Source organism: Mesoplodon densirostris, chromosome 8 (assembly GCF_025265405.1).
Source record: "Mesoplodon densirostris isolate mMesDen1 chromosome 8, mMesDen1 primary haplotype, whole genome shotgun sequence".
NCBI lineage: Eukaryota > Metazoa > Chordata > Mammalia > Artiodactyla > Ziphiidae > Mesoplodon > Mesoplodon densirostris.
The window spans coordinates 29436686-29450787 of record NC_082668.1 but is presented as its reverse complement, the minus strand read 5'-3'; the positions used below and the strand labels follow the sequence as shown (position 1 = coordinate 29450787).

At 39.6% G+C, this 14102-nt stretch overlaps 1 protein-coding gene and 1 long non-coding RNA gene across 6 annotated transcripts in view; both read left to right on the top strand.

Moving 5' to 3' along the window:
• The window catches only part of LOC132494863 (uncharacterized), a 66371-nt gene that overhangs the window by 44730 nt on the left and 7539 nt on the right, over positions 1–14102 (top strand). For 4 of the 5 annotated variants that reach the window (XR_009533171.1, XR_009533170.1, XR_009533172.1 and 1 more), the window contains exon 3: positions 11024–11097. This is a non-coding gene — a long non-coding RNA (uncharacterized LOC132494863). Of the gene's footprint in view, positions 1–10530; positions 10661–11023; positions 11098–14102 lie in introns of those variants that run through there. The other variant, XR_009533168.1, reaches the window with a different exon arrangement.
• Positions 7458–8535, top strand: LOC132495383 (centromere protein N-like). The gene is given in 2 exon segments (XM_060107238.1): positions 7458–7771; positions 7773–8535. Coding segments are annotated over 2 exon segments (1077 nt in total).

The window sequence follows — 14102 nt, the reverse complement described above, 5'->3', positions numbered from 1 at the left end:
GAATATTTCTCTGTGTGCTTTCCTACAAATAACACTCTCCCACTTAACCATAGAATAACAACCCGAATCCAGAACTTAACATTGATACACTACTACCATCTAATAATTTATAGTCTCCATTCAAGTTTGGCCAATTGTTCCAATAATTCCTTTATAGCAAAAGCATCCAATTCAGACTCAGGTATTATATGCAGTTGTCATGTCTCTGTATAGTTTCCTATATATTGGAACATTGGTTCAGCCTTTTCTTGATCTCGTGGTCTTGACACTCTGGAAGAGTACAGGCCTGTTATTTTTTTATTTTATCAACTTGGGTTTAATTTATATTTCCTCATGATTAAGCTGAAATTTATTATGAATATTTGGCAAGAAAAACAGAACTAATGCTGAGTTTTCCTCTTTGCAGTCTACCAGGTCGTATGTGATTTAATTTGTCCTGTTACTGATGATGTTCACTTTGACCATTTGATTAAGGTGGTGTCTGCCAGGCTTCTTCATTGTAAAATTACTCTTTTCCCCTTTGTAATTAATAAATACTTTGTGGGGAGGTACTTTGGAACTATGAAAATGTTCTATTTCTCATCAAACTTTTAATTTATTCACTCATTCATTTAGATCAGTATGGACTCATGGATTCATGTTTTATTCATGGATTATAATCCATTGTTATCATTATTTATGTCCACCTTCAGTTTGTCCCCGATTTGGCAACTGGGAGCCTATTCAAGTTGGCTTCTGTGTCCTTTTGACATGTCTTCTTTATTTTTTGAAAACCTCTTTGTTTTCTGGTACAACAAAATATTCTAGGATTGCCTTTTACTTTTCTTGCACCGGCCCTGGAATCAGCCACTTCTCCAAGGAAACTTGATTCCCTTTAGTGGAAAATGGTATTTAGAAGCCAAGACCTGGGTGCTAGATGTATTCATTGCTGTTGGGATGTTGCTGGCCAGTAGAGAGCATACAGGTATACCCACAGGCAGACATTTCCATCTAGAATTATTTCTCTAGTTATATATTAAAAAGTATAAGTTCACACTGACACACCTAATTCCAATCCAATATCTTTTTATATTGTTCTCCATTAGGAAAAACCAGGCTTCTATTATCTTTAAAACATTTGCTTAATTTTCTATATATAACTAACTGTAAGTGGATTGAATGGTGGTCCCAAAAATTATATGTCCACATCCTAGCCCCTGGAACCTATAAATGTGACCTTACTTGAAAAAGGGGGCTTTGCAGATGTAATTAAAATCTCAAGGTGGGATCATCTTGGATTATCTGGGTGGAACTTAAATCCAATGGCAGGTGTCTTTATAAAAAACACACAGAGAAGAGAGCCACACAGGGAGAAGAGGGGAAGGCCATACAAGGACAGAGGCAGAGATTGGACTTGTGCAGCCACAAGCCATCTGACGCTGGAAGGATTCTCCCCTAGAGCCTTTGGAGCTAGCACTGCCCTGCAGACACCTTGATTTTCTAAGAACCTCACACCTCCTCTGCTGCCCCATCTCCCATGCTAGTGCCCTCTTTCTCTGCTCCAGCTCTGACTCCCCAGCTCAAGCCACTTCCCAACTTCCTCATGGATACCCTTCTCACCTACTGGAACTCCACACCCAAAAGCAGGCCACCCTCTGTGTGGATGTCCTCCTCATAATGTTGCCAGATAAAATACAGGGTGTCCAGTTAAATTTGAATTGCAGATAAACTACATAAAATTCATGCAAGATTTGAGACATATTTATACTAAGAAATTATTCATTGTTTATCTGAAATTCAAATTTAATAGGGTGTCAGGTTTTGTTTTATTGGCTTTTTTTTCCCTTGGCTAAATCTGGCAACCCTACCTCCTTACCCTACTTAGGCTAAGACCTCCCCCTCCATGGAATGGCCTCTGTACTCCACTGGGGCTCTGCATTTGCACAGGGCTGCCCCTCTGATGGGCACCCTTTCCTCTCTGCTCCGACTCTGGTGCCCCATGCCGGGCCATCATGGCTCCCCGCACTCCACCCCTACTACCACAGACAAATGCCTTGCCTTGTCCCACCTAATAGCTTTAGGACTGAATTGTTTAGGAAGAGAAGAGAAAGGAAGGGAAGGGAAGGGAATAGAAGAGGAAGAGAAGTCTGATTATACTTTTCAGTCTGCTTCATATTCTCCCTATAACAGAACGCTTTTTATGTGAAGAAATGGGCTGTATTAGGGTTCTCCAGAGAAACAGAACCAATAGGATGGATGGATGGATACATGGATGGTTAGATAGATAGATAGATAGATAGATAATAGATATACTGAAGATATTTATTATATGAATTGGCTCACACAGTTTTGGTGGCTGAGAAGTCCCACAATCTGTCCTCTGCAAGCTGGAGAACCAGGAAAGCTGGTGGAATAATTCAGTTTGAGTCCAAAGGCCTGCAAAGTGGAGGGGGGTGTGGGTGAGATGGGAGGGTAGGAGTGGGCACTGCTGTAACTCCTGGAGTGTGAAGGCCCAAGAAGCAGGAGATTTAATGTCTGGGGACAGGAGAAGATGGGCATTCAAGCTCAAGAAGAGAAAGCCGAGATTTTGCCCTTCCTTGGCCTTTTTTATCCTGTTCGGACCCTCAGTGGATTGGATGATGCCCACCCACAATGGTGAGGGCAGATCTTTACTCAATCTACTCAACCAAATGCTAATGTCTTTCAGAGACATTCTCACAGACACACCCAGAAATAGTGTTTTACCAGCTACCTAGGCATCCATTAGCCCAGTCTAACATTTTGTGATCTAACATAAAATTAATCATCACATTGCCTACGTGAAGAATTGATAGCCCTTTGTCAGTCACTAAACGGAAAATAAATTGTGTTTTTTAAGGATTACTTGAGGATAGTGAGATTTAAAAAGACTCAAATGCTAGGAGAAATAGCATTTGAAGGGTGTCCAGTGTCTTATCTTTTGATCTCCTCATCATTTTTCAGATGCTGTCTTTGTTGATGCCTCTCATCTCTTTATTTTGTGTCTACTCTGGATCTTTATGAGATTTCTGAATAAGAACCCATAAGCACCAAACTCTAAATTTCCCACTTTTTCTCACAACTGTCATTGTCTCAGCCTCAACCAATCCTTTGATTTTAAACAAAAAGTGGGGAAGATTTAAAAGAGTTCTAGCAAGCAAAATGAAAATAAATAAGGAAACACAAGCTTTAAATGATACATTAAACAAGATGGACTTAGTTGATATTTATAGGACATTCTATCCAAAAACAACAGAATACACTTTCTCCTCAAGTGCTCATGGAACATTCTCCAGGATAGATCATATCTTGGGTCACAAATCAAGCCTTGCTAAATTTAAGAAAACTGCAATCGTACCAAGTATCTTTTCCGACCACAATGCTATGAGACTAGATGTCAATTACAGGAAAAAGTCTGTAAAAAATACAAATACAGGCTTCCCTGGTGGAGCAGTGGTTGAGAGTCCACCTGCCGATGCAGGGGACACGGGTTCGTGCCCTGGTCCGGGAAGATCCCACATGCCGCCGAGCGGCTGGGCCTGTGAGCCATGGCCGCTGAGCTGGCGTGTCCGGAGCCTGAGCTCCACAACAGGAGAGGCCACAACAGTGAGAGGCCCGCGTACCGCCAAAAAAAAAAAAAAATACAAACTCATGGAAGCTAAACAATACACTACTAAATAACCAAGAGATCACTGAAGAAATCAAAAAGGAAATCAAAAAACACCTAGAAACAAGTTACAATGAAAACAAGACAACCCAAAACCTATGGGATGCAGCAAAAGCAGTTCTAAGAGGGAAGTATATACCAATACAATCCTACCTCAAGAAACAAGAAACATCTCAAATAAACAACCTAACCTTACACCTAAAGCAATTAGAGAAAGAAGAACAAAAAAAACCCCAAAGTTAGCAGAAGGAAAGAAATCATAAAGATCAGATCAGAAATAAATGAAAAAGAAATGAAGGAAAAAATAGCAAAGATCAATAAAACTAAAGGTGGTTCTTTGAGAAGATAAACAAAATTAATAAACCATTAGCCAGACTCATCAAGAAAAAAGGGGAGAAGACTCACATCAGTAGAATTAGAAATGAAAAAGGAGAAGTAACAACTGACACTGCAGAAATACAAAAGATCATGAGAGATTACTACAAGCAACTATATACCAATAAAATGGACAACCTGGAAGAAATGGACAAATTCTTAGAAAAGCACAACCTTTTGGAACTGAACCAGGAAGAAATAGAAAATATAAACAGACCAATATAAAATTGAAACTGTGATTTAAAATCTTCCAACAAACAAAAGCCCAGGACCAGATGGCTTCACAGGTGAATTCTATCAAACATTTAGAGAAGAGCTAACACCTATCCTTCTCAAACTCTTCCAAAATATAGCAGAGGGAGGAACCCTCCCAAATTCATTCTACGAGGCCACCATCACCCTGATACCAAAAGCAGACAAACATGTCACAAAGAAAGAAAACTACAGGCCAATATCACTGATGAACATAGATGTAAAAATCCTCAACAAAATACTAACAGAATCCAACAGCACATTAAAAGGATCATACACCATGATCAAGTGGGGTTTACCCCAGGAATGCAAGGATTTTTCAATATACTCAAATCAATCAATGTGATAAACTATATTAACAAACTGAAGGAGAAAAACCATATGATCATCTCAATAGATGCAGAAAAAGCTTTTGACACCCATCAGCACCCATTTATGAAAAAACTCTCCAGAAAGTAGGCATAGAGGGAACTTACCTCAACATAATAAAGGCCATATATGACAAACCCACAGCCAACATTGTTCTCAATGGTGAAAAACTGAAACCATTTCATCTAAGATCAGGAACAAGACAAGGTTTTCCACTCTCACAACTATTATTCAACATTGTTTTGGAAGTTTTAGCCACAGCAGTCAGAGAAGAGAAAGAAAAAAAAGGAATCCAAATCGGAAAAGAAAGCTGTCACTGTTTGCAGATGACATGATACTATACCTAGAGAATCCTAAAGATGCTACCAGAAAACTACTAGAGCTAATCAATGAATTTGGCAAAGTAGCAGGATACAAAATTAATGCATAGAAATCTCTTGCATTCCTATACACTAATGATGAAAAATCTGAAAGAGAAATTAAGGAAACACTCCCATTTACCACTGCAACAAAAAAAATAAAATATCTAGAAATAAACCTACCTAAGGAGACAAAAGACCTGTATGTAGAAAACTATAAGACACTGATGAAAGAAATTAAAGATGATAAAAACAGATGGAGAGATATACCATGTTCTTGGATTGGAAGAATCAACATTGTGAAAATGACTCTACTACCCAAAGCAATCTACAGATTCAATGCAATCCCTATCAAACTACCAATGGCATTTTTCACAGAACTAGAACAAAAAATTTCACAATTTGTATGAAACACAAAAGAGCCTGAATAGCCAAAGCAATCTTGAGAAAGAGAAACGGAGCTAGAGGAATCAGGCTCCCGGATTTCAGACTATACTTAAAAAGCTACAGTAATCAAGACAGTATGGTACGGGCACAAAAACAGAAATATAGATCAATGGAACAAGGTAGAAAGCCCAGAGATAGACCCACACACATATGGTCACCTTATTTTTGATAAAGGAGGCAAGAATATACAATGGAGAAAAGACAGCCTCTTCGATAAGTGGTGCTGGGAAAACTGGACAGCTACATGTAAAAGAATGAAATTAGAACACTCCCTGACACCATACACAAAAATAAACTCAAAATGGATTAAAGACCTAAATGTAAGGCCAGACACTATAAAATTCTCAGAGGAAAACATAGGAAGAACACTCTACGACATAAATCACAGCAAGATCCTTTTTGACCCACTTCCTAGAGAAATGGAAATACAAACAAAAATAAACAATGGGACCTAGTGAAACTTAAAAGCTTTTGCACAGCAAAGGAAACTATAAACAAGACGAAAAGACAACCCTCAGAATGGGAGAAAATATTTGCAAATGAAGCAACTGACAAAGGATTAATCTCCAAAATTTACAAGCAGCTCATGCAGGTCAATATCAAAAAAGCAGACAACCCAATCCCAAAGTGGGCAGAAGACCTAAACAGACATTTCTCACAAGAAGATATACAGATTGCCAACAAACACATGAAAAGATGCTCAACCTCACTAATCATTACAGAAATGCAAATCAAAACTACAATGAGATATCACCTCACACCGGTCAGAATGGCCATCATCAAAAAATCTAGAAACAATAAATGCTGGAGAGGGTGTGGAGAAAAGGGAACCCTCTTGCACTGTTGGTGGGAATGTAAATTGATGCAGCCACTATGGAGAACAGTATGGAGGTTCCTGAAAAAACTAAAAATAGAACTACCCTACGACCCAGCAACCCCACTACTGGGCATATACCCTGAGAAAACCATAATTCAAAAAGAGTCATGTACCACAATGATCATTGCAGCTCTATTTACAATAGCCAGGACATGGAGGCAACCTAAGTGTCCATTGACAGATAAATGGATAAAGAAGTTGTGGAACATATATACAATGGAATATTACTCAGCCATAGAAATGAATGAATTTGAGTTATTTGTAGTGAGGTGGATGGACCTAGAGTCTGTCATACAGAGTGAAGTAAGTCAGAAAGAGAAAAACAAATACTGTATGCTAACACATATATATGGAATCTAAAAAAAAAAAAGGTTCTGAAGAACCTAGGGGCAGGACAGGTATAAAGACGCAGACGTAGAGAATGGACTTGAGGACACGGAGTGGGGAAGGGTAAGCTGGGACGAAGTGAGAGAGTGGCATGGACATATATACACTACCAAACGTAAAATAGATAGCTAGTGGGAAGCAGCCGCATAGCACAGGGAGATCAGGTCGGTGCTTTGTGACCACCTAGAGGGGTGGGAGAGGGAGGATGGGAGGGAGACGCAAGAGCGGGGAGATATGGGGATATATGTATATGTATAGCTGATTCACTTTGTTATAAAGCAGAAACTAACACACCATTGTAAAGCAATTATACTCCAATAAAGATGTTAAAAATAAAATAAAATTTAAAAATTAAAAATAAAAAGATAAAAGAGATCCAGTATATCTGCTAAATACTGAAAATAAATCAATAATCCCACCCATAGTTATTCTTTCTGCCAAGTTCAGTTCTCTTCTTTAGTCTACCCCAGACCATCCTTACCAACATTATATGCCAGCCACTCATCAGAGTCATGACCTTGGAGATCTGCTTTTCTATTCTTTTTTAAAATTTTATTTTATTGGGGAACAGCTGATGAGGAGAGAGCCGGCCGGTGATGTGGGACGGTAAGAGAACCCCTGATGGCATGACATTGGGCCCCCGAGCGTGGTGGGAGCCTTGAAGAAGCCTCATCCCATGCCTCTGAGGCGACTCTTTCACAACTGCCACAAGTCCCAAGTACCAAAGATGGATGAAAGTGTTTCTGAGTTTTTCAGGAGGACCATCTTGAAAATTCCAATGACTGAAATGATGACAATACTGAAAACCTGGAATTTTTTGTCTGAAAATCAACTGCAGACTGTAAACTTCCGGCAGAGAAAGGAATCTCTTGTTCAGGACTTGGTTCTGCTTTGTGAGAAGAATCATGCAAGTCTCAATGATGCAGCCCTTTTAGACATCATTTATACTCAATTTCATCGGCATCAGAAAGTTTCGGATGTTTTTCAGATGAGTAAAGGACCAGATGAAGACATTGACCTTTTTGATATGGAACAATTCAAAATTCTTAAGAAAAATTCCTCAGAGAGCTTTAAAAAATGTGACAGTCAGCTTCAGAGATGCCGAGGAGAATGCAGTATGGATTCAACTTGCCTGGGGAACACAGTATAGAAAGCCAAACCAGTACAAACCTGCTTACGTGGTGTATTATTCCCAAACTCCGTATGCCTTCACTTCTTCCTCCGAACTGAAAAGCAATCTACCCCTTCTGGGTCAGGCACTGACAATTGCTAGCAAACACCATCAGATTGTGAAAATGGACCTCAGAAGCCAGTATCTGGACGCTCTTAAGGCTAATGTTTTTAAACTGTATAATCAGACCTTTGAAACTCACAACTCTACTACACCTCTACAAGAAAGAAGCCTTGAGCTAGATATAAATATGGATTCAAGGATCATTCATGAAAACAAAATAGAAAAAGAGAGAGTCCAGAGAGTGACTCAAGAAATCTTTGGGGACTATCCACAACCAAAACTAGAATTTGCACAATATAAGCTTGAAACGAAATTCAAAAGTGACCTAAATGGGGGCATCCTGGCTGAGAGAGAAGAACCCCTCCGGTGCCTGGTTAAGTTCTCTTGCCCCCATCTTCTGGAAGCACTGAAATCCTTAGCACCAGCCGGTATTGCAGATGCACAACTTTCTCCATTGCTCACTTGCATACCCAATAAGGGAATGAATTATTTTAAAATTAGAGATAAAGAAGATGTATGTGGTTTTGTAAGCACAGAATCCTTGACTGTATTGCATATGCATTTTAGTTAATGACTAGCTGGAGAGCTTCTAGCTGCAAACTTGTTTTAGAGATTAATCCTTGATATTGATGATTGAGAAGTGTTCAGTATAATTCTTGGGACTGATTCTTTCCTCCTCTTGCAAAGCATAGCAGTTGTGGGACTTTAAGATGTGACAGGATGTCTTTTTTCTCACTCCTATCTCTCCTCAGTCCTGGAGAGGTCTGGTTCCAGTTGCTAGTTTCCAGGGATTTTCTCTTAAGCCTTGGATCACAGAAATAAGCACCAAGAAACTATACCCAACTCAAAACTTTCTAGGAGAGGGCTTACCCTGGTGGCACAGTGGTTGAGAGTCCGCCTGCCAATGCAGGGGACACGGGTTCGTGCCCTGGTCCGGGAAGATCCCACATGCCGCGGAACGGCTGGGCCTGTGAGCCATGGCTGCTGAGCCTGCGCGTCCGGAGCCCGTGCTCCACAACGGGAGAGGCCACAACAGTGAGAGGCCCGCGTACCAAAAAAAAAAAAAAAAAAAACCTTTCTAGGAGAATCATAAAATTGGTCCATTCAAAAGGTAGAATTGGGCCCATTAAGTTATTATTGCAGGAAGTAGCCTATCAGTTGATTCAGCTATATAAACTAATGATTTCATTGTAAATATGATACTTCTTATAATCTATTTTATCATACATATGGCATTTGAACTGACTGATAATAACAGGTTTGTGAATAAAGATATTTGAAAATGAGTAACAAAAAAACCAAAAATAAACAAACAATAACATTTATTTTATTGAAGTATAGTTGATTTATAATGCTGTGTTAATTTCTGCTGTACAGCAAAGTGATTCAGTTATACATATATATATTCCTTTCCATATTCTTTCCCATTATGGTTTATCACAGGATATTGACCATAGTTCCCTGTGCTCTACAGTTGGACCTTGTTGTTTATCCATTCTATATATAATAGTTTGCATCTGCTAATCCCAAACTCCCAGTCCATTTCTTCCCCACTCCCCCTCCCCTTTGGCAACCACAAGTCTGTTCTCTATGTCTGTGAGTCTGTTTCTGGGAGATCTGTTTTTCTCACATTCTCTGCAGACTAATGCTGCACCACTGTTTCTGTGCCCAGGCACGGGGCGGAGCCGAGCACCAGGCCTCTCTCCTCTCTGTCCCTGCCACAGGTGTTTTCACCTTTGCCCCACAGACTTGTAGCTCCCAGCCCTTCCCTTTCATCTCCCTGCTGTTTCCTGCTTCTCACTTACAAAAGTGTGACACTGGACAGACAGATCCTCCTCTTCAGGCTGAAGCAACGTAAGGAGACTTCACGGCCTTGTCATCACCTAGTTAGCCCTTCTGACATCCATATCACTTTTATAAATGTACGGGGCAAAAATCAGAACTCAAGCAGCGTCTGGGCCTAAAATAATGACCAAATTAGAAACTGTAATTTAAGGAAGCAGCTCGATTTCCTAAGTGCTCTCTAATTATGTTTTTTCATCTACTGTCCAACCAACGGCAGCCATAAATTGAAGTGCTGTGGTTAGAGAGCACATTTCTGATCAAATAAATCACAAATCTAAGTCAGTCAGTCAAGGCATAACATGCTCTTTTCTCTTTTTACAGTCATAGGAAGCAATAAATGACAAAGGCTTGCACGCAATAAAGCTGTTATCAGACTGTGAGAAAAAAAAATCCCATACATTAGTGGTTACATTATAGCTACACCAAGCTAATAAATTCAGATGCCTTTTACATGCTAGAATATTTTCCCATCACAAATGAGGTACCAAGTCATGTTTGTCTTTCCAAAGATTTGTCACAGTCATTCCTACCATTCCTGCGTGAATCATCCGGGCTCATCTGTTACGACTTAGAAGATTGTGGCCAATGGTCAATACAATTGAAGTGATAAATGTGCAGTTGGCTCATGTGAAAGCCCATGTGGGTTTGTTTCAGGAGTAACTGGGGGAAGATTTATGGTGGGAGGGCAGTGATATGCGTGGGAATTTCAGTAAGTGGTGGAGCTGAGATACAGAGGGATCAGAATGAGAGGGTGAGACCCAACTATTGAGCTAAGAGAAGCAAAGTTTAGAAGGAACCAGTGAATCAAGATGATGGCTGCAAAGGGAAACTTGAGTCAAGGAAGGTTTCAGGTCAGTGCTAACCCAGATGCCCCAGGTTTGCCCAAGGGACACCTGAGAGCCTTTAGCACTGACAGCTTCTGCTGTGAGATGAGTAATAACTCCCTCTCCTTTTCTTAGAGGACTCTCTTAAAGCCAATGAAATGATGGGTGACAAAAAAGCTTACAAAAATCTTGGTGATGTCCTACACAACTGGAAACAAATGTTATGTCTTTTTTAAAAAGATAATTCCTACCATTACTCTCTTTTGAGGTATCATATAATTAAGGAAAACTCATTTTAGTGATGTAGCTAAAAATCAGAACCTACCAATCAGTTGCCTTTGGGTTGTGCTTATCTGTATCCAGACCTCTCCTTAAATTTTTCATCAACAGTAAGGAGAACGTGGGTGCAAATGGCAGAGATCTCAGGAGCAAGAGTGGCCACTGGCATGGACAAGAGGCAAAAGGTGAGAGGTGCCCCATTAAGGTAGCTTTCATTTTTCCTCTATTGAGCTCTTTGCCTAAGTTCAGGACTGGACTTGCTGTGAGGGGAAAAGCCCACATCATTTCCCTATTATGGTAACTGAGCAACTACAGCACATACTTTATCAATTATGTTTCATTTGGGTGAAACTTCACTTTGGAATTTATCATAAGAAAAATCTTGGGAAAGATGCAGACAGTAAATCTAGTTTTCTTCTTGTCGTTATGTTTATTTTTAAAGAATTAATTTGATCATAGTTTGGTGTTGAGGATGTCTTCAGATGATGCCTAAAAAGGTGGTGAACACAGTCCAGAGTAACTTCTTAGCTTTTTTGTCCACCTCAACATACACAAAAGATGACATTCTTAGAGCATTTCTACCTACTAAAGAATTTAAGGAAATGAAGGTCATGTTATCATACAGGAAGAGTCTTGAATTTGTTTTAAAAGGTGAAAAATGGAAAAAGTTAGATGCTCTAACTGTTGTTAATGGCTAATCTCTTGTGACTCCCTCAAAATGGATGGCAACACATGAGGTGTGCTAATAATATAGTCTGAGATGCTCTTGTCCAGAAACCCTCTTGAGGACTTGAGATCCAGCTGAGACAACTCTTCCCACTCCAGAGTTCCAAGAATTCCACAGAACTCCTGTCACTCCAAACCATAGGATTTCTGGATAAGATGCAAAAACTTTAAAAAAATATATATAGCTTGAAAGGAAATACCTAGGCACCAGAACAGAAGATGGAACTCAAAACTAGAGCAATATGTGTATGAGATGACATCAAAGTCCTGGGGACACTGGGCCCAGTCACAGGCTGTGTGTGGCTGTGTATCCATATAGGGATGAAGGCCATGACTGAGGGCTCACACCAGGTGGGGAACTAGAACCAAGACCTCTGCTTCAGAGCAGAGTCCTGGAGGTCTGGCCTACTATGAAGAGAGAATTAGACGCACCACACTGGTTGCATAAAGGAAGCTTGTGCCCTTGGCACTTTGTGCATAAGAAGAAGTCTCCTCTGAGAAATTAAAACTCCATGCAGGGGTTTCCCTGTTGATGCAGTGGTTGAGAATCCGCCTGCCAATGCAGGGGACATGGGTTCGATCCCTGGTCTGGGAAGATCCCACATGCCGTGGAGCACCTAAGCCCGTGTGCCACAACTACTGAGCCTGTGCTCTAGAACCCGTGCTCCACAACAAGAGAAGCCACTGCAATGAGAAGCCCGCGCACTGCAACAAAGAGTAGCCCCCGCTCGCCACAACTAGAGAAAGCCCACGTGCAGCAATGAAGACCCAACACAGCCAAAAATAAATAAATGAAATAAATAAATTTCTTAAAAAAAAAAAAAAAACCTATGCAGAGGTTTAAGATCTGAATTAATACATCTGCATGGTATGAGAATCCCAAGCCCAGAAATTAGTATGAAAATGGGTCCTGAATGGGGTGTAATCCCCAAGAGCTGGGCTGGAAGCAAACACAAAATCTTTCTTTGAGAACACTTTTATAATGCAAAGCACCTGGAATATCTAAAGAAACAATGTACCTGCTAAAGATATACTCACAATTAAAAATTACAGACTACATGAGGAAATGATCCACCATGAGGGAGAGTCGGGAGACAATAAATGAGAGAATTAGCACCCCAGGAACTTGAGATAATACAGAATAAAATAAAACAAGAGACAATAAAATAAGAAAATGCAAGGAAGAGAAAATGAAACTAATAGATTATTTAGTAAAAGAAAGATGTTAGAATGTGATATAAGTGCACATATTCCCACAAAGTCGCTGAGTCATAATGGATCCAAATAGAAACCAAAAAATTGAAGGTAAACTTGACATTTTTTGATTGTTATACTTTGGAACAGATTACCTGCAGGGATAATGGAAACTCAGTTATGTGACTCTCATAGCATTATAATGAAAACCATCTGATGGGTTTAGTTTATATTATAAGTGCATAAACTTTTCATTGATTTTGAGCTGCTACATGAATAAATTCTCTTCCATAGAAACATTTTTCTAGTTTTTAACTCTTTTATCATCATCAGAATAATGCATCTTTATTATTTAAGACAAATTCTGAAATACGGTAAAGAGGCAAAAAAAACCTCAATAGTCTCACTACCCTGAAACACTATTAACATTTTAGTATATTCCCTTCCAGTTCTTCTTTCTGTGCACTGTGTCCTTACAGAGCTAAACTTGTACTGAAATACAACTTAGTAGGCCCTTGATTTTATAAATTTAACATTATGTCATGAGCATTTATCCATGTCCTTTAAAGTTGTTATAAATATAGTTTAAAGGGTTGCATAATATTTCCTCATGGATATAGCATTTATCTCATAATTCTTTTATTATTGCCTATTCAGATTGCTTCCATTTTTTTCATTTCTATAACTCTGCAATAAATATTTGTGCATAAATCTTTGTTCACAGTGTTGATTATGTCCTGAGACTGTATCTATGATTTTTTTAATAAATTTATTTATTTATTTATTTATTTATTTATTTATTTTTGGCTGTGTTGGGTCTTCGTTGCTGCACATGGGCTTTCTTAGTTGCGGCAAGCGGAGGCTACTCTTCATTGCGGTGTGAAGGCTTCTCATTGTGGTGGCTTCTCTTGTTGCAGAGCACGGGCCCTAGGCACGTGGGCTTCAGTAGTTGTGGCTCGCAGGCTTCCGTTGTGGCTTGCAGTCTTCCGTAGTTGTGGCGCACAGGCCTAGTTGCTCCACGGCATGTGGGATCTTCCTGGACCAGGGCTCAAACCCGTGTCCCCTGCATTGGTAGGCAGATTCTCAACCACTGCGCCACCAGGGAAGCTCATACAATTTTTTTTAAATCAAGGGACAAGGCTTGATTTTATAATTCATGTTTTCAAATGTATTTTTTTCCCATTCAACAAAATTTATTGAGTATGTACTATGTGCTATACACTTATTATTGTGCGTTTTTTTCCTCTGATTGTCAAGATCACATGCACTG